This window comes from Lithobates pipiens, unplaced genomic scaffold (genome assembly GCF_037356315.1).
Source record: "Lithobates pipiens isolate NorthernLeopardFrog02 unplaced genomic scaffold, aLitPip1_a1.2 Scaffold_23, whole genome shotgun sequence".
Classification (NCBI taxonomy): Eukaryota; Metazoa; Chordata; class Amphibia; order Anura; family Ranidae; genus Lithobates; species Lithobates pipiens.
In genome coordinates, this window is record NW_027507785.1 from 21,878,158 (window position 1) to 21,898,305 (window position 20,148).

The window sequence follows — 20,148 nt, forward strand, 5'->3', positions numbered from 1 at the left end:
TGGAAGCCACCTAGGTAGATCTAGAGATTCCGTGTGTATCCGCAATAACTATCTGGATACAATACAACTGATTTGTGACCATGTTGATTCCTATACTCTAATCACGGCTCATTCCTCCTCATGTGTTCATGTTGCTGTGAACTTCCCATCCTACTGGGGTCCCCTCCCCCACTTTCGAGGACTGGAGAGGTGGCTCATTTTTCCATACTTGCTGTATACAAACACCATACATGATCCATTTAGATGTGTTTGTAAACCCTCTAATAAGTCGTTTTATACCAAAGACCTCACTGCCTGGAAGTGACCCTCTAGAGATTTACTGTTATCATTGACAAGCTTCAATAAAAATGAATGAAAACTGTCCCCAAATGATCAAACTATTCCACATGAAGGTATAACACTGACACATCGCTTCTGTACGGAGATCTGGGAAGAGTTTCAATGTGATCGTAACGTTTGCCTTCCTAATTCCACTTCCTAATTTACTGTGCGTAACATCATTAATGAAAAATATTGAAAACAAAACAAAACAAAAACAAATAAATTAATCAAAGCATATATATATATATATATATATATATATATATATATATATATATATATATATATATATATATATATATATATATATATATATATTATTTATTTATTTTTTCCAAGAAATTGCGTTTGAAAATGGATACAGTTCAAGTGATGACATGAGATCTTGTGTGCCTGTCCCCTGACTGAAGGACTTTGTGCCCCTATGATAACATGCGGCGGCTGTGCCTGCTACTATCTCATGGTCAGTGTAGAAGGGATACACGGTGATCAGAGAGCCGTCATTCTGCACTGGGAGGATTGTGGAGAAGTGATACAATGTATTACAAGGAATCTGTTCCGGGACTCCCGGAGATACATCACTGATGACAGGATAGTTGGAGATTAGAGATGTTGCAATACATGGGTGTAGTGGATGGCCCGAAGGAACACATTGTGGGGACTTTATATAGTTGACCGGATAGAAAAGTCACCAGTGAAAGGATATAGTGGCGGCACCCCTATTATAATGTATAACCAGGGGGAGAGATGACTGAAAGGGGGCATCAAATACAGCATGTTTTGGTCATTAATTCTGTATTTATTTATTCAATGCATGTATTGATTCATGGATTCATTAACCAAGAAACACGTTGGACATATTAATTTCAGATTGTTTTGGTCTTTGATTTGACTTCAGAATACAGAATCTGCTCTGCTATAGAGATCAATGGAAAGTCTACTAAGCAAGTATTTTCTGGGATGAAAACATAAAGAGATCTCAGAATACATTTCTTTGTACTCCTCAAAAGAAGGTAGTATTACTGGATGATGAAGGAAATGCCCGCAGCTGTGATTGGTTCAGATTTAAAATAGCCGTTTTCAAAATTTGCCCGCCAAGATCGTTACAGACAAATATTCATCCCTCTTATACCGCCAAATCCGACACCGAGGAGATCATCGGATGAGACATTTATCTGAGAAATATGATTAGTACTCTTACGTCTTTAGTCGGGAATGATAAGGAAAGAATTCTGTTTGTTACTGAACCATGAGAAAACACTTCTATATGTTCTCAGAATCCAGCATCTCACCACTGCTACACACAGAACACGATAGAGAAATGTCTTCTATTATAGATCTCTGCAGAAAACCAACACGCTGTGACCCCGCCCCTTTCCATTAGTCTCCTATCAGGTCCGCAAGAACTTAAGCCGGTGAAAAAACAAGGGGTTATCCGTGTATATTTTTCATTTTCAGAGAACTATTTTATAGATATGTCATTATTATTGACAATAGTATCTGGTGATTGTGGTTTCTGTTATGAAGAGTCCAAGAAAATTTAATTTTCGGTACAATCTTCGAAGAATAGCTATAAAATCAATAAGACGGAAGAATCTATTTGTCTTCTCTAGATGTATTTCTGTTGCCTTAATATTTTTCCAAACAGCAGAATGTTTAGGAGCCTAACGTGGAAAAACAAATCTATTCTCTGTATCGAATGGGTGTGACTCCGCCTTTTCTCAGGGTGGTTTCCATCAGGTCCGCAAAGTCTCTATAAAAAAGAGGGCGGACAGACCTTCAGCTATTCTCAGTGTATCTTAGTAACAGGGAAGAGTTATCATGTCTGGTCGCGGTAAAGGAGGGAAGGGTCTGGGGAAAGGAGGCGCCAAGCGGCACAGGAAGGTGCTCCGGGACAACATCCAGGGCATCACCAAACCCGCCATCCGACGTTTGGCCCGCAGAGGGGGTGTCAAGCGCATCTCCGGACTCATCTATGAGGAGACCCGCGGGGTGCTCAAAGTCTTCCTGGAGAATGTCATCCGCGATGCCGTCACCTACACCGAGCACGCCAAGAGGAAGACCGTCACCGCCATGGATGTCGTCTATGCTCTCAAACGCCAGGGCCGCACTCTCTACGGATTCGGAGGCTAAACCCTCATAGACACCTATCCATTTCACCGAAACAAAGGTCCTTCTCAGGGCCACCCACCTTCTCATACAAAGGGCTATCATTATCTGTACATTTCTGGAGTTATAACGATTTAGTATGTGGGGAAGGGAGTTATTTTTAGCTAAACATACACTATACAATCCGATTGCACGATTTTCTTTAGATGTAACATAACCGATCTGTATTACAATATTGTTATCTCACTTTTTTTTTCAGGTAGATTGTTCCGCCGATAAACACCACTTTACATAGAAAATTAGAATCTGTTGATGTTGTCTGTGGTTCTCATTTTGTCCACATTGTTCACCTGGGGAGTCGTTGGAATAAAATTCGAACATATTTAAATGTTTGATTTAATAATTTGAAGTCCTTACTGTCTGGCCGAAATTTAAAATGTCGGATTTGGAGGTATAAAAGGGATGAGTTTTTGTCTGTAATCTACACATTTCTGTCGGGTACAATGTGAAATTTTGGCCCCACAGCCAGCAATGTTTTATTGGAGAGTCCAAAGAAAGTTTCTGCTTTCTCAGAGGAGAAAACACGTGTTCAGGAGACTTTCTAGTGATCTCCACTCTGCAGTACAAACAACACAACGGACCTTACCAATTCCCGCCTATGTATTATTGTTGGGGGATTGCACGGTGTGAAATGACAGGGGTCTAATATCGCAATTGTCGGATCAATCCATAGATCTCCGGCGGGAGATGAGAATGATTTGACGATCATCAGAAGTGGAGGGGAAATAAGAGTCCCTGTAATGAAAGCTGCCAGTATAAAATCTATCGCCATTTCTTATTAGTGACACGTGTTATCCTGACACATTATCCCCATCGGGATCTCACCTCATTGTCACAGGAAACATTTTATTTCCATCATGTAAAAGAAAATCTTTTTTCGGTTGTCTATTTTCACAATCAGATCTCCCGATAACAATGTATGCGAGTCTTTGTATGGAGAGGTATAACACAGCTGAATATTCCTACTGACCTGTAAGAAGTGTGAATGAATACAAAGTGATTTTAGAGTGAACTTATGAATCATATAAAAAAAAAAAAAAAAACAGAAGTGAATGGTAAAGAAAGCGATGTATGCGGGGCTCTTTGTATGGGGAGGTGGGTGGCTCTGAGAAGAGCCGTTGTGTTGGGTATTAGAGGCGGGCGGATTGTCGGGATTACTTGGATTTGGCGGCCTTGTGGCTCTCGGTCTTCTTGGGCAGCAGCACGGCCTGGATGTTGGGCAGGACTCCTCCCTGGGCGATGGTGACTCCGCCCAGCAGCTTGTTGAGCTCCTCGTCGTTGCGGACAGCCAGCTGGAGGTGTCGGGGGATGATGCGGGTCTTCTTGTTGTCGCGGGCGGCGTTGCCGGCCAGCTCGAGGATCTCAGCCGTCAGATACTCGAGGACGGCGGCCAGATAGACGGGAGCTCCGGCCCCGACCCGCTCCGCATAGTTGCCCTTCCTCAGCAGGCGGTGAACACGACTGACTGGGAACTGCAGACCAGCCCGGGATGATCGGGTCTTGGCCTTAGCCCGAACCTTGCCTCCTTGTTTGCCGCGTCCTGACATGATATCTGGATGATCGGGTTATTCAATGGTAGAATATCACCCCACAGCCACTCCCCTTCATTTATACACTCAGTGCTCTGACATCACACGCTGTGATTGGTCACCCTTGAATCCAGCCAATAGTGTCCTGACTTGTCTCTAAACCAATCTGTAAAGGAGAAAAGTAAGCATGACGTCACTCCCCCATCACATGCCCGAATTCTCCAATAGAAGAGTGAGGAGGGATGAGGTTCATTTGCATAGGACGCCTATATAAGCAGCACACGGGGGCGGCTCCAGCACATTTTTTCTTCCTAGAGCGGAGAATCTACAATCCCCCGAATTATGCCTGAGCCAGCCAAGTCAGCCCCGGCGCCCAAGAAGGGCTCCAAGAAAGCCGTGACCAAGAGCCAGAAGAAGGACGGCAAGAAGCGGAGGAAGAGCAGGAAGGAGAGTTATGCCATCTACGTGTACAAGGTGCTCAAGCAGGTCCACCCCGACACCGGCATCTCGTCCAAGGCCATGGGCATCATGAACTCCTTCGTCAATGACATCTTCGAGCGCATCGCCGGCGAAGCTTCCCGCCTGGCTCATTACAACAAGCGCCGCACCATCACCTCCCGGGAGATCCAGACCGCCGTCCGCCTCCTCCTGCCCGGAGAGCTGGCCAAGCACGCCGTCTCCGAGGGCACCAAGGCCGTCACCAAGTACACCAGCGCCAAGTAATCCCCCATCCCCCCATCATCATCCCAACACAAGACACAAAGGCTCTTCTAAGAGCCACCCACCATTTCCATCAATGAGCTCTCATCACATCGCAATTCTCAGCCCGTTATACATGCTGAATACTCTGCACAGAATTCCATTTACTTAGACACACTGATAACATGTTGCTGGTTTCTAGTTACAAAGAGGGGACACATCTGATTCTTCAGACATGAAATATTTGTTTTATTGATTCATTGTACAAATGTCATGATTTCTACCAGTAATCTCACTATGTATTATTCTAGTTCTACTATAGGGGGAAATCTGTAACTGGTACATATCTGATAGAGGTCAGTCCCATCATCCTATACAGATCTAATGATGAAACGTGGAATACTTTATTTCCCATCATATAGAAAGGTAGAGATCTATGAGAGAAGTCATCTCGCTATCCTGTTCTGTATGGGGGGAGGGGATTCTGCATTTTGAGGACTTGACATAAAAAGAACACATGGAAATGTTTTACGTTATTCGGTAACATTTAGAATCAATTTCTATTTATTCCAGACTAATCAATGCACATAAAGCATAGATGAGACATTTATCCGAGAAATATCATCTGATGATCTCAGTGTCGGATTTGGCGGTATAAAAGGGCTGATTGTTTGTCTGTAACGTTCTTCACTATTCAGGCGGGAAAATTTGAAACCAGGAATTTGAAATCTGAGCCAATCAGAGCAGTGGGCGTTTAATAACCCTAACAATAAGGCTCTTTAGGTGAGGAGCAGATTGGGAGGGGAATTAATGAACCTTCCTTCTATTCCCATCCCGATTCTTCATGGATTGGAGTGATCATCTCCACTTTCTGGCTGTATACATTCCTCTATTCTTCGCCTTGTACTGCACTCACACCCCGTCTTCTACCAGAAATGACCACAAGGTGGCAGAGCTGAATAAACACTCATGCCGCACTCACACATTGTTACAATAAAAGATCCTCCACAATCTCCCGCCTTACATTGTTACTTTATCTGAAAAGACACATTGAGGCAATCGTGGTGTTCTTAACCTACATCACAATGGAGGAAAGAAACGAGAAAACAAAACATTGTATCTACTCAATCAGCCCAGTCAAATCTTTGTCTATATGTATCTATTTCAATCATCAACATCAGATCAATGTACAAAAATAAATCCTGCCTGATAGGTAAATGACACAAAATATATACAAAGTATCAGCTACATAGAAATCTGATCACAATATCACCTCGGACAGCACACAGTCCTTTATATAAGGTAGAGTTGGAAAATTGTCCCTAGGGCATTAGACATATTTATCATATACTGTAAATATTAGCAGGGTCAGGACAAGGGGTGGGCAGGAGGTACAGCTGCCCCTGGCGCAATGGTATATTGCAGGGGTAGGGGGCACCCTGAGCCTAACCCTAAGGGAAAGGGGGGCGGGGGGCGCAGTTTGGCATCTTTGCCCTGGGCGCTGGATGACCTTGTCCCGGCACTGGATATTAGTAAAGGTGATAAACATGCCCAGTGCCATAGGGACAATTTTAATAATAATAAATGTGACAATCTACACATTTATAGGTAGAGGTTCAATTGAGTAAAACAAAAACAAGATGTGCATATTGCAATCAATGTGAATGTTTAGCCCTTTATTTATTTTTGATTGCCATTAGGAAAGGTTACAACCTCTGTCAGGTTTTTACAACTTCAACACATTCCATATAGAGGTGCAGGGCTTCAGCTGTAAACTTGAAAACAACAATGTGTGCACCCCATACACTCTACAATCTGATTTCCTCCACTAACAATTACATAGAGCAGCTTACCAGACAGACCTGATATGTTGGGAAGTCAAACAGAGCTTTGGTCTTGATTAGGGATGAGACAAAAAACCCCGGTTCTGTTCGCACCAAAACCTGAAATCGGACCGAAAATGTGCGAAAAATTTAGAACCCCGTTAACGTTTATGGGACTTGAATGTTCAAAATCAAAAGTGTTAATTATAAAGGCTAATATGCTAGTTATTATCCGAAAAAGGGCTTGGGTACCCGAGTCTTTCCCCAGGGGACTGATTTTAATGACACTTAAAGTGAGAAAAAAAAGTTAAATATTCCTTTAAATATCATACCTGGGGGTGTCTATAGTATGCCTGTAAAGTCGTGGGTGTTTCTCGTGCTTAGAACAATCCCTGCACAAAATGACATTTTTAAAGGAATAAAAGTCATTTAAAACTGCTTGCGGCTTTAATGTAATGTGCCGAGAGCCACAAAAATTTGGCTCAAATGGCCCATAATGTTTGGTATTCGCCGAACGTGCGAACAGCCGATGTTCGAGTCGAACATATGTTTGACTCGAGCACCAAGCTCATCCCTAGTACTGTGGATGCCTGGGCTGGGCTTTCACACTCACATTGTCAATCTGTCACTCTGAGTCAGGATACTCAGACCACTATGAGGGCTCCTCCGTTCCACCTGCACAGATCGCCTCCTTCTCCTGGTGACTGCTGATTTTCTTTAATTATGGCGCACCTGGTGGGATGTGCCATGACATTGCTTGCCTTGCCACCAGTAGTAGCCAGCCCATCCTCTGTCAAGCTTGCCCTTGGGGCTGGGGGGCACCACTCGCTGGCCGAATACAGGATCGCATGGGACCCCTCTGGAAATTGCCAAAAATTACGGGCAACCACGACAGACAACACTGCTTGCTGCCCAGCCATTCACGAGCACCACCTTCATATGGTGCCCATGGCACTTGCCATATGTGCCATACCCTGAATACTCTATTTTGTGCAGTACCATGGCAACTGCAGATTAAACAGAGACCAAGATGGCAGCTTCCTTGGATGTAAAAAGGGCTTAGTTCCACTTCAACCATGATATCATTAACGTGGAACTTTAGTCAGAAAATTAAGTACTGCTAGAACACAAACTTGGGAAATCATTCCACTCTCTGGATCCATCCTGTAGTCAAATACAGGTATAACATGGCCCATTGTAAATCATTAAATACCCCAAGCTTACAAAAAAAAAAATGTGATTAGGAAAAAATAAAAACAAAACAACTCACAAAATAAATAAAAAGCCTAAAAACACTCCTGAAGTAAAGGCCTAATACAGAAAATGTATTAGTAAATTGTAGGATTCTAGAGATAAGGATGGAGGTTTGTTATATGAAGGCTGCCTTCTGTTACCTGTGTGGTCATTAGGGGTCCCCGGAGTTATCTGAGGATGTAGAAAAGAGGAGAGCGCCACACCATCCGTGTTTATCGGTTGGTCAACAACCTACTTAAATGATAAAATAGGAGACAACAATATTGTAAGCTAAGAGCATGTATACTGTATGTTTGTTGTATATATATATATGGAAAGGCCAGTATGGTGGCCTGGAATTATGGGTGGAGCCCGGTGGAGTATATAACCAGCCCGTTCGCCTGGCTCCCTCGTCGGTTCCGGTGCGCGATATCTGATACGTCAGAAATCAAGGGCCGACTATCCACGAGACTTCACAGTGAGCCGGGTTCGTGAGTTCCTACGTTTTCGTCCGCCTCGTGTCGACAAAACCTTGTCGTTTATCAGCGTCCGTCCGGTCGCCGTCTGAGTCGCTATACTCTAATCGAAAGTTTCGTTGTCGTACAACACGTCTGGGCCGGCTGTCGCAGGTAGGGCTTCGGCACCCTTTTCGTTTCATGTGTTATTAAAGTCACGAAAAATAGATTCCTGAACTCACGAACCACTCACTCTAGGTCACACGAACGGCTTAACCGCGACACTTGTATTCGGTACCTCACTGTCACTACCCCTTCTTCGTAGAAGTCGTTGTCACCTTTTCGATACATGTCGTTCGTGCCAACTGGCACTTCGTTTCGTAGCACGTCGTTGCTAAACCGAATGACTCTTGTTGTGTTCGAACCGATCGAACCATCTCGAAATCACAGCCGTCTGCTTGTCGCGCTAAATTGAGCAGTCCGGGCAATGTCAATCTCAGGTTGTTCAAAAACCAAAAAAAAAAAAAAAAATCATGTCATACCGTTTGTACTATGTCCGTCATGTCATTTCCTTTCATGTCAATCATTGCAGTCACTTCAATCATGTCAGTCGGTGATGTCGGATCATTTAATTTTCGTTGTCATGGCATATCATTTCTGTCACTTATTACGCTCCAATTCGAATCCCATCGCATTCCTCATGCATCGATTCGTTCTGGTGCGCCCAGCTGCACGCCTCATTTCAGTACCCCCCCCCCTTTTTGCCTGAGCTCCACGTGGCAGGGTCCCCCCCCCCTGCCTGATCTCCACGCGGCAAAGTCCCCTCCCCCCCCCCTGCCTGAGCTCCACGTGGCGGGGTTCACCCCTCGCCTGAGCTCCACGTGGCAGGGTCCCCCCTCCCCCCCCTGCCTGAGCTCCACGTGGCGGGCTTCACCTCCGCCTGAGCTCCACGCGGCAGATCCCCCCCCTCCTCTCCCCTGCCTGAGCTCCACGTGGCAGGGTTCACCCCTCGCCTGAGCTCCACGCGGCAGGCCCCCCCTCCCCCCCCTGCCTGAGCTCCACGTGGCGGGCTCCACCTCCGCCTGAGCTCCACGCGGCAGATCCCCCCCCTTCCCCTCCCCTGCCTGAGCTCCACGTGGCGGGCTCCACCTCCGCCTGAGCTCCACGCGGCAGATCCCCCCCCCCTCTCCCCTGCCTGAGCTCCACGTGGCGGGGTTCCCCCCCGCCCGAGCTCCACGCGGCAGCCCCCCCCCCCCCCTCCCCTGCCTGAGCTCCACGTGGCAGGCTCCACCTCCGCCTGAGCTCCACGTGGCGGGTCCACCTCCGCTTAAGCCCCACGTTCTATGCGCATCTGCGTGGAAAAAAAAAAACGGGGAAGGGAAAAGGAAATTTTGCATCTACGACGCAACCAAGTCACGTCTCTGTCGCCATACGCACATTATTCTAAATTCGGTTGTCTGCTCGTTTCATTTATGCAGCTCGTTTCAGTTATGTCTTTCTTCACATTTTCCAGTCTTACCTCCACGATTTAGCTAGACATCTCTCTGCAGGCATAGGAGTCTCATACAAACTTACCTTCATCTCCTCAGATCAGTCGAGTTTTCAGTAGGTCCAACCTGCACCGGGTCGGACGGTGCCTCCTTAGGTAAGAGAATCTTCGGGAAGGGAAACGCCCACAAGCGGTAGTACCCTTCTCAAAAAAAAAAAAAAAAAAAAAAAAAGTTTGCTTAGGAGTCTCCTACGAGTCTTGTAATCCATGTCACCCTCTTAGGTTTCGTATAGGAGAAAAACCCGGTCCCAGGGATTAATAAAGCTTACCAAGCCCGGATTTTGCCACCATGTCCCAGGCTGGCAGCGAGGACTACACGGCTCCGTTGTCTCCGTCTCTTTTCTCAGAGAGCGGCAGCCAAAGGTCCTTCAGAACATGGACCATCCCCAGGCTGACGGCCGAGTTGAGGCGTAGGGGTGTACCCTTCCCAGCTACAGCCAGAAAGGCCGAGCTCTTCAGGCTCCTTTTTCCTCCCCCAGCCGCGGTTGAGGATAGTGCCCAGCAGGCCTCCCTGGGCTCCATCGCTGCCTCCATCACGCAGCTTCACACGCTGGTGTCATCCCTGACGACCTCAATGTCAGAAGTTCAGAGTCGGGTGGCCCTCCTCGAGACCCGCCCAGTCGTTTCTCCTCCTATACCAGCTTCACAAGCAGTGGAGAACACCAGCGCAGGTACCCCCGGGTGTACACCAGTAGTGTACCCTTCCCATTTAATATCAGCCAACATCAGGAAGGACATCCTAGAGGGAAAGGACGTCAATCTGGCCTCGCTACTGATATCCATTCACGAGCTGGCAGAAAATAAAGCTTATACTTGGGGGGACGTGTCGGTGGTCCTCAAAGCCAAAGACCCCAGGCTGGACAGAAAGCTGTCAGTCACCGAGTTCACCCTGGCCTTCGGCATGCTGAGGGATGTCATCTGCTCGGCCTCCCCCGGCAGAAGGGAGGAACTGGATCGTTACCTCCACGTAGTAGTCGACCTGGGGTACAAATACGGCGGTTTCGCTTTTTATGACTATCACCGCTCCTTCTCCGCTAAGGCGGCCGCCAGGCTCTCTCAATTTCAGTTACCTACGGATTGGAGTGCCTTGGACACCGAGTTGTTCTGCGGTCTCCTCTTTGTGCCATCTGCCAGTCAGCTACTCACACCGCGACTTGGTGTGCCAGCTCGGTGGCAACCCCGCCTGTAGACGGTCCATCGACCTCAGGTTCTGCCCAGGCCCTACCAGCACCGGCACGCCTGCCTCAGACAGATAAACTGGGGCGCCCGGTCAAGACCTTGGGTGGCGCAGCCATCTGTAACAACTATAACAGTGGGTCGTGCAATTTCAGCCAGTGCAGGCTGCTCCATGTATGCTCACGGTGTAATAGAGCTCATCCCAGGCTCATGTGCGAGCTTAAGCAGGCTAGGAAATCATGACTGAGCCGGGTCAACGTGTCGTGGCTCGGTGTCTACCTCGCCAATCACCCCACCCCCTCACTTGCCACCTACCTAGTCCAGGGCTTTACTCAGGGCTTTCATACAGGACTTATTTCCCTCCCTCACCTCACACACGAGTGCCAGAACCTGCGGTCAGCAGCCACCGACGTACAGGCCATCGACCAGCTGTTACAGGCAGAACTAGACCGGAATTTCATCATAGGCCCTTTCACGAAGCCCCCATTTAACACCTGGCGAGTCAGCCCTATTGGGCTTGTCAAGGGCAAGTTCTCAAATAAACTTAGGTTGGTCTACGACTTGTCAGCGCCTTATTCTTCCTCTGTCCCCAGTCTTAATTCTCTTATCCCCTCCGAGGAGTTCTCCCTCAAATACGCGTCCGTAGACATGGCCATCCAGGCCATTCTCAAGTCAGGCACAGGTACATGGCTCTCCAAGGCCGACATCTCGGACGCCTTCAAGCTCCTTCCTATCCATCCATCTCTCTGGTGCTGGCATGGCATCAAATGGAGGGAGCTCTACTATTTTGCCACTAAGCTGACCTTCGGGTCCAAGAGTAGCCCCTGGCTCTTCGACTCGTTTGCGCAGGCTCTCGAATGGATCTTGCTGCACGTAGCCCAGTGCCAGGGAGTCATACACTACTTGGATGACTTCCTGCTGGTCGAGTCACCTGGCTCCCTTCCAGGGGATTTGGATAAACTAAGGGTGGTCTTCAATAATCTTGACGTCCCGATTGCTGAGCACAAGGTAGAGGGCCCTGCGCAGGCAATCACCTTCCTCGGGGTCAGCTTAAATACCAGCACTATGCAGGCCAGCCTTCCCCCGGATAAACTAAGCCGCATCAGGTCGGTCATGAGGGACTTCACCCGCACCAGAACTTGTACCAAGAGGCAGTTACAGTCCCTTCTCGGTATGCTTAATTTTGCCATGCGCATCATCCCTCAAGGTCGCGCTTTCATATCACGCCTGTTAGTCCTACTGTCTCATTCACAAGACCCGGAGCATATCCTCAGCCTGGACCTCGCAGCTATAGCAGACCTTGCCATGTGGGAAGAATTCCTGACGTCCTGGAATGGCGTGTCCCTCTTCATTCCCTCCGTGTCCTCCTCATCGCCGCAGGTCGTGACCGACGCAGCGGCCTCCACGGGTTTCGCGGCAATTTTTGGCCACCTCTGGCTTGCAGCCCCTTGGCCTCCTCAGATACTGGCTATTCCGGGCTTCACCGAGACGTCCTCCCTATTTGAGTTGTACCCCATCGTAGCCGCTGCCCATACGTGGGGCCGCAGTTGGTCCGGTCAAACAGTGACCTTTTCAACGGACAATCTCGCCACTGCGGAAATCATTAACAAAGGCAGGTCCAAGTCTCTGGAGATTATGTCCTTCCTGCGGCGACTGGTCCAGCTCTCGTTATTGTTTCAATTTAATGTCCATTGTGCCTTTATCCCCGGTAAATGTAACCGGGCAGCGGACGCCCTTTCCCGCTTTAACTTAGTTTCCTTTTTTGATCAGGTGCCCGGAGCCGGACCAACGTCAGCAGTTATCCCGGACTGGTCTCAACTGACCCTGGATTAACCCCTCACCTAGTAGCCGCGACTCAACTCATCAATCACTCCCTCGCAGACAATACCCGCAAGGCCTACCAAACAGCCTGGAGGGCCTTTAACCGCTTCTTAACGTCTCACTCCACAGAGACCTCCCGGGTCAAGCAAGTTCTGGCCTTCGTTGCCCATTGCCACTCGGACTTGGCGCTATCCGTCAACACGATCCGACTATACCTGGCCGGGGTACAACATTTTACGTCCCTCCAGGACCCCGCTGAACCCTCCTTGTTCACTTTCCACGCCATTCGGGCCGTCATGCGTGGCATCCAGAAACGCCAGCCTGCGGCCTCCCTCAAACGCTTGCCTATCACAGGAGACATTTTCAGAAACATGTCCGATATTTTGGCCACTGCACCTTTCGGACTCCACACTAGTACCATTATACAAGCAGCCATACACCTGGCCTTCTACGGCTTCCTGCGGCCAGGCGAGTTTACCTCCAGTAGCCCCTCAGCTCGCACGCTATGCAAGCACCACCTGGTCAGGCACGGAGACCATTTCATCCTGCATATAGCAGTGTCCAAGACGCAACAACTTGGCCCGGGGACGGACATACATTTTTATAAAACTAACAACCGCTGGTGCCCGGTCGCCATGCTCACCCGCTTGTTGACCCTTCTGGCCGATCAACCAGGAACTGGCCCGCTTCTACCATTCCACGGTAAGCCACTGAACGCAGCCCAGTTCATGGAGCATGTCAGGATACTCCTGGGCATCCTTCACCTCGATCCGGCTCACTACTCCGGACATTCGTTTCGGATCGGAGCAGCTTCAACTGCCTCCCGCCAAGGGGTCCCGGTCCACATCATCAAAAAGTTGGGTAGGTGGAAATCCGCCTGCTTCGCCCGTTACATACCCAATCCGCAAGTAGAGATGGCCCAGGCCTTCATCAAGCTCACCCAGTAACAAACTCGAATCAATAAAGGCATTCCCTACCTGTATGTTTTTGCCCCCTTATTTTGGTATACCCTACGTTAGGCCAGGGCACACTTTCAGGTCCGGTTCAAGTAAGCGAGTTTTGTGTTATCCTTGTTTGTCATCCTTATCCGTATCGGTCAGAGGGCTCTGGGCCATAAATGGAAAGGCCAGTATGGTGGCCTGGAATTATGGGTGGAGCCCGGTGGAGTATATAACCAGCCCGTTCGCCTGGCTCCCTCGTCGGTTCCGGTGCGCGATACCCTCCCACCCATCCCCTGTCAGGGCATTTCTCAAGCATTATACTCCCGGGCGAGTACTCATTTCACTCCATTTCATTTTCATTTCATTCATTACTCATTTCTCTATCAAGGGTATGCCCCCTTATTTTGGTATACCCTACGTTAGGCCAGGGCACACTTTCAGGTCCGGTTCAAGTAAGCGAGTTTTGTGTTATCCTTGTTTGTCATCCTTATCCGTATCGGTCAGAGGGCTCTGGGCCATAAATATATATATATATATATATATATAGATAGATAGATAGATAGATAGATAGATAGATAGATAGATAGATAGATAGATAGATAGATATCTATATATAGATCCGTTGTATTAGATCTAGAAAAATTGTTGAATCAGACTGTATAGTGTATGTTACAGGAGAAATGTAGACGTTTATTATATTGGGGCAACAACAATCCATCCAACACCTTGATCTCATGTTTATAAGCGTATCTGATTGGAGACTGGTGGAAGGGGGAGTGTTCACAACTATTCTTTCCTGAGTAGATAATGACTTCTAGTCAGAGCCTTGTAAACATTTTGCTGGATTTTAGTTACAAAGAAGAAATTGATTTAGTTCTTTTTGTTAAGCCCCATACACACTATCAGATTTTTTGCCATTTTTTCTTTTTTCCCCTTTAGATTTACCAAAAACATATAATATGAGGTCAGACCTTAGGAGTTACAATTTGTATGTAATCAGGCAGGCCCTTGCACTCCATGGTTTTGGTAAATCTTAAGGGAAAAAAAAAAAAATCTGCAGAAAATCTGATAGTGTGAATGGGGCTTTAATCATTCATTGTATAGATGTATCTGGCAGTGTCATGATTGGTTGCTACATAATGTACTTCCCCATGTCTTTACACATTTATTTTTAGGAATGTCTGGTTGGGATAAGGGCAACATCTGTAACTGTGACAAATACACATCGCTCAGTGACATGATGGAGATCCGGTGATTAAATGCACACAAATCTATATGATTCCGGTGGGAAAATTTGAAATTCAATTTGAAATCTGAACCAATCACAGTTATGGGCGTTCCATTCATCAACCAATGATATCTTTCTTTTGAGGTTTCCAGAAAGAGAGATCTCCCCATACTTGTTCAGTAGACTTTTCATTGATCTCTATAGCAAAAATCCTATAGCAGGGCGGATTCTGAAATAAACTCAAAGGGCAGATTTCATTTGATTGTAATATTGATTCTTGTCTGAAATAAAATGTTCTCCGGGAAGTATGGAAAGCTTCCTATCGGATTTGGCAGTTGGAGGGCGGATCGCCTGGAACGTTCCATGGAATTCAGTTTGAAAGTTGAGCCAATCACAGTCAGGGGTGTTTCTCTCTGATATTATTTGTTTTATTCCTCTGAGGAAGGAGAGGAGATCTGGGTTCCTTTCCAGTGGGGAGGATGATTGGAATCGTTTGAATGGTTTCTGAAAGAAATGAATCAGAAATAAAAGATGGAGGAGAAGGAAGAGGAGTCCCTGTAATGAGATCACATTATTCTATGAACTGAAAGCTTTATTCAATATAATCTATTCTGGTAACATGTGTTGGTATGGAGAGGTGTGTGGTCATTATCACATTGTTCTGCCATGGGGATGAAACTTTCCATTATCTGTATTTACAATCAAATCTCCCGATAACAATGTATGTGGGGCTCTTTGTATGGGGGGGGGGGGGGGTGTCTTTGTGTTGTGTAGTGGAAATAAGCCACCCACATACTACACATAAGAGTTGTGACTTCATTCTAACCATGTACAAAATGATTCTGGATTATTCGATGGGCTTTGCTAGCCAGGCATATCTATATTTCCCCAAAAGAAAAAAAAAAATCAAGTATTTAGATGGCTGCTTGTGTTTCCAATTCACTAGATCCCCATACATTGTTCTGATTCAGCTACCAAAGTCTACATTGTAAACACAACTTGGGAATTAGGAAGGAAAACATTACAATGAATCACATTGTATCTCTTCGCAGATCTCAGTACAGATGTCATGTATCCTGTTCACCGCCAGGTGTCAGTGTTGCACCTTCATTTGGAATAGAGTGGGATCATTTTTTTTTTTTTTTTTTTTTTTATACGGTACCTTTTTATTGAATATTATCAATGATCATAATAAATCTCCAGAGGGTCACTTCCAGGTACCTCCCTGATATAAATCAACTTGCAGGACTTACATAACATCAACATGGTTCATGTGTGGTATTTGTATACCGCAAGTAAGGAAAATAGAGCAACTCCTCCAGTCCATGGGAAGGTCCTCCTTATGGAGATATCGGTGGTCTTTTCAGCCCCAATGTCTCCCCTCCCCCATATGTGATAGTATTGGTCAGGTAACATGTCCTCTTTATGGAGATATTGGTGGAGTCGTAATAATTAGGATACAGCGGAGAAGTGCTATTCGGGATATAGAGTAGCGATGCTTTGTACATACGGTGGATCGGTGCTATTAATGATAGGAAGGAGCGGTGTGCTATATATTGAGTATAAATCAGAATAAAGTTGGGGGAGGAGGCGGACATCATGTGTGGAGTTTCTGGGGATCTATCTATCTATCTATCTATCTATCTATCTATCTATCTATCTATCTATCTATCTATCGATCTATCCTTTTTCCTTTCTTCACAGTGATCTAGTAGTTATTTAGAATTAATATCCGTGTCCCTGGTGATTTATAGTATTATGAGATACATGTACTTTCCATGTGATTGGGATCATTGGATCAGTGACATTTTTGGCGCTGTATATTTTCAGGATTAGCCGGGATTCATCCACACTAGTAGATCGGTGCTTTGGGGATACAGAGGAGAGGAGATATTGAGGATACAGAGAGGAGATGCTATCTAGGGAAAGGAGGAGCGGACCTAACTGGGATACAGAGGGGAGATGATAATGGGGTAAAGGGGGTCTAAAATTAAATTCCTCAGGTTAAAACTTTTGGTGAATTCCTTATACTTTTAGTTCTTCTTGGATCTGAGAGGAAGGGAACACCCTGAAAGCTTGTAATGGAAATGTTAACACAAATAAAATAAGTTCCCTGGTCAGTATGTATTTTTATTTTTGTATTTATTTTTTATTTTTAGTAGCCTAGAAATAAATCCAACCCTCACTAACCTACATATAGCCAATATTTACTATCAAGATTCACCTCAAGCTACACTATATTAGAGTTTTCAGTGAATTTCTTGTTACTGAAATGATCTCTTGGGGGGATCCAATGTTGATGGATTGGCTCTTTAATTACTAAAACAGTAAACTATTTACACAATGTCATTTTTTATGTGTTATGTATCATTATCTGGTCAACACGATACATAGATTGTTATCCGGATAATTTGAGGACGTTTATCGATCTCTTTTATTACACAGCTATAGAAGGATTCAAAGCAAACATTATACCTGCGTAGGATGTATAGCTGTGTAGTAAAACAGATCGATAAACGTTCTCAACAATATCTGGATAACAATCGATGTATCATGATGACCGGATGATGATACATAGCACATAAAACATGAGATTGTGCAATCAGCTGAGACATTTGTATGTTATAACAATATCTGCCATCACATCACACAAGGATCTCATGTCACCGGCTGATGTTTTTGTTCCAGGCTCCTTCTACTCAGCTATAGATGTGCAGAGTTCTGTATTAGAGGGAAATGTTTCCTGATGGTCACTCTTCACTCATCTAATGTGAAGATCATTCTAGTGCGAGATGTGAGAAGATTGTTTTCTGTGTAGAATTTGTGTAGAAAAGAAGATAGAAGGAAGAATGGGAGCCACACTCAGGAGGATGGTTGTGTTTGCAGCCTCTGTGTTCAGCCTCCTCAGCAGCTCCTGACAGCTGTAAGTGACCCCCGATAAATAAATTAATCAAAGCATATGTTTTTGTTTGTTTGTTTTTTCCAAGAAATTGCGTTTGAAAATAGATACAGTTCAAGTGATGACATGAGATCCTTGTGTGCCTGTCCCCTGACTGAAGGACTTTGTGCCCCTATGATAACATGCGGCGGCTGTGCCTGCTACTATCTCATGGTCAGTGTAGAAGGGATACACGGTGATCAGAGAGCCGTCATTCTGCACTGGGAGGATTGTGGAGAAGTGATACAATGTATTACAAGGAATCTGTTCCGGGACTCCCGGAGATACATCACTGATCACAGGATAGTTGGAGATTAGAGATGTTGCAATACATGGGTGTAGTGGATGGCCTGAAGGAACACATTGCGGGGACTTTATATAATTGACCGGATAGAAAAGTCACCAGTGAAAGGATATAGTGGCGGCACCCCTATTATAATGTATAACCAGGGGGGGAGATGACTGAAAGGGGGCATCAAATACAGCATGTTTTGGTCATTAATTCTTTATTTATTTATTTATTCAATGCATGTATTGATTCATGGATTCATTAACCAAGAAATACGTTGGACATATTAATTTCAGATTGTTTTGGTCTTTGATTTGACTTCAGAATACAGAATCTGCTCTGCTATAGAGATCAATGGAAAGTCTACTAAGCAATTATTTTCTGGGATGAAAACATAAAGAGATCTCAGAATACATTTCTTTGTAGTCCTCAAAAGAAGATAGTATTACTGGATGATGAAGGAAACGCCCACAGCTGTGATTGGTTCAGATTTAAAATAGCCGTTTTCAAAATATGCCCGCCAAGATCGTTACAGACAAATATTCATCCCTCTTATACCGCCAAATCCGACACCGAGGAGATCATCGGATGAGACATTTATCGGAGAAATATGATTAGTACTCTTATGTCTTTAGTCCGGAATGATTAGGAAAGAATTGTCTTTGTTACTGAACCATGAGAAACCACTTCTATATGTTCTCAGAATCCAGCATCTCACCACTGCTACACACAGAACACGATAGAGAAATGTCTTCTATTATAAATCTCTACCTTCTATATGATGGGGAAATTAAGTCATGATCACATACAGATCTGATTATGAAAAGTTCATGTCACTGACTGATAGATAGATAGATAGATAGATAGATAGATAGATAGATAGATATTGTTCTCTTTCGGACATTTATGAGTTAAGATCGTCCTCATATCACAACCAGAATATGTATAAAAAGAACTGTGAAATAAATAGTAGTAATCATGACACAGATACATATGTACAGAGAACGAATAAAGTTAAAAAAAAATATATATATATATATTGTCTGAAGATCGGTTTCCCCCTCTGTAACACGCAATTTGCCAAATATTTACAAAGTTCTAAGAATGTGACATTCTCTGCAGAAAACCAACACGCTGTGACCCCGCCCCTTTCCATTAGTCTCCTATCAGGTCCGCTGTAAACTTAAGCCGGTGAAAAAAAACAAGGGGTTATCCGTGTATATTTTTCATTTTCAGAGAACTATTTTATAGATATGACATTATTATTGACAATAGTATCTGGTGATTGTGGTTTCTGTTATGAAGAGTCCAAAAAATATATATTTTCGGTACAATCTTCGAAGAATAGTTATAAAATCAATAAGAAGGAAGAATCTGTTTGTCTTCTCTAGATGTATTTCTGTTGCCTTAATATTTTTCCAAACAGCAGAATGTTTAGGAGCCTAACGTGGAAAAACAAATCTATTCTGTGTAATGAATGGGTGTGACTCCGCCTTTTCTCAGGGTGGTTTCCATCAGGTCCGCAAAGTCTCTATAAAAAAGAGGGCGGACAGACCTTCAGCTATTCTCAGCTTCTCTTAGTAACAGGGAAGAGTTATCATGTCTGGTCGCGGTAAAGGAGGGAAGGGTCTGGGGAAAGGAGGCGCCAAGCGGCACAGGAAGGTGCTCCGGGACAACATCCAGGGCATCACCAAACCCGCCATCCGACGTTTGGCCCGCAGAGGGGGTGTCAAGCGCATCTCCGGACTCATCTATGAGGAGACCCGCGGGGTGCTCAAAGTCTTCCTGGAGAATGTCATCCGCGATGCCGTCACCTACACCGAGCACGCCAAGAGGAAGACCGTCACCGCCATGGATGTCGTCTATGCTCTCAAACGCCAGGGCCGCACTCTCTACGGATTCGGAGGCTAAACCCTCATAGACACCTACCCACTTCACTGAAACAAAGGTCCTTCTCAGGGCCACCCACCTTCTCAT

General features: G+C 45.5%; 4 protein-coding genes across 4 annotated transcripts; 3 read left to right on the forward strand and 1 right to left on the reverse strand.

Annotated features, from left to right (window-relative positions):
- Window positions 1-2,070: 2,070 nt before the first annotated feature.
- On the forward strand, window positions 2,071-2,511 carry LOC143926896 (histone H4). Its single transcript, XM_077450935.1, has one exon. The coding sequence runs from the start codon at window positions 2,143-2,145 to the stop codon at window positions 2,452-2,454; it is 312 nt and encodes a 103-aa protein (XP_077307061.1). The 5' UTR covers window positions 2,071-2,142; the 3' UTR covers window positions 2,455-2,511.
- Window positions 2,512-3,586: 1,075 nt separating this feature from the next.
- Window positions 3,587-4,047, reverse strand: LOC143926897 (histone H2A type 1-like). The gene has a single exon (XM_077450936.1). It carries the CDS (start codon window positions 4,035-4,037, stop codon window positions 3,645-3,647), a length of 393 nt encoding a protein of 130 aa, XP_077307062.1. The 5' UTR covers window positions 4,038-4,047; the 3' UTR covers window positions 3,587-3,644.
- A 299-nt stretch (window positions 4,048-4,346) lies between these two features.
- Window positions 4,347-5,056, forward strand: LOC143927285 (histone H2B 1.1). Its single transcript, XM_077451289.1, has one exon. It carries the CDS (start codon window positions 4,362-4,364, stop codon window positions 4,740-4,742), a length of 381 nt encoding a protein of 126 aa, XP_077307415.1. The 5' UTR covers window positions 4,347-4,361; the 3' UTR covers window positions 4,743-5,056.
- A 14,490-nt stretch (window positions 5,057-19,546) lies between these two features.
- Window positions 19,547-20,134, forward strand: LOC143926898 (histone H4). The gene has a single exon (XM_077450937.1). The coding sequence runs from the start codon at window positions 19,771-19,773 to the stop codon at window positions 20,080-20,082; it is 312 nt and encodes a 103-aa protein (XP_077307063.1). The 5' UTR covers window positions 19,547-19,770; the 3' UTR covers window positions 20,083-20,134.
- The last annotated feature ends 14 nt before the right edge of the window (window positions 20,135-20,148 follow it).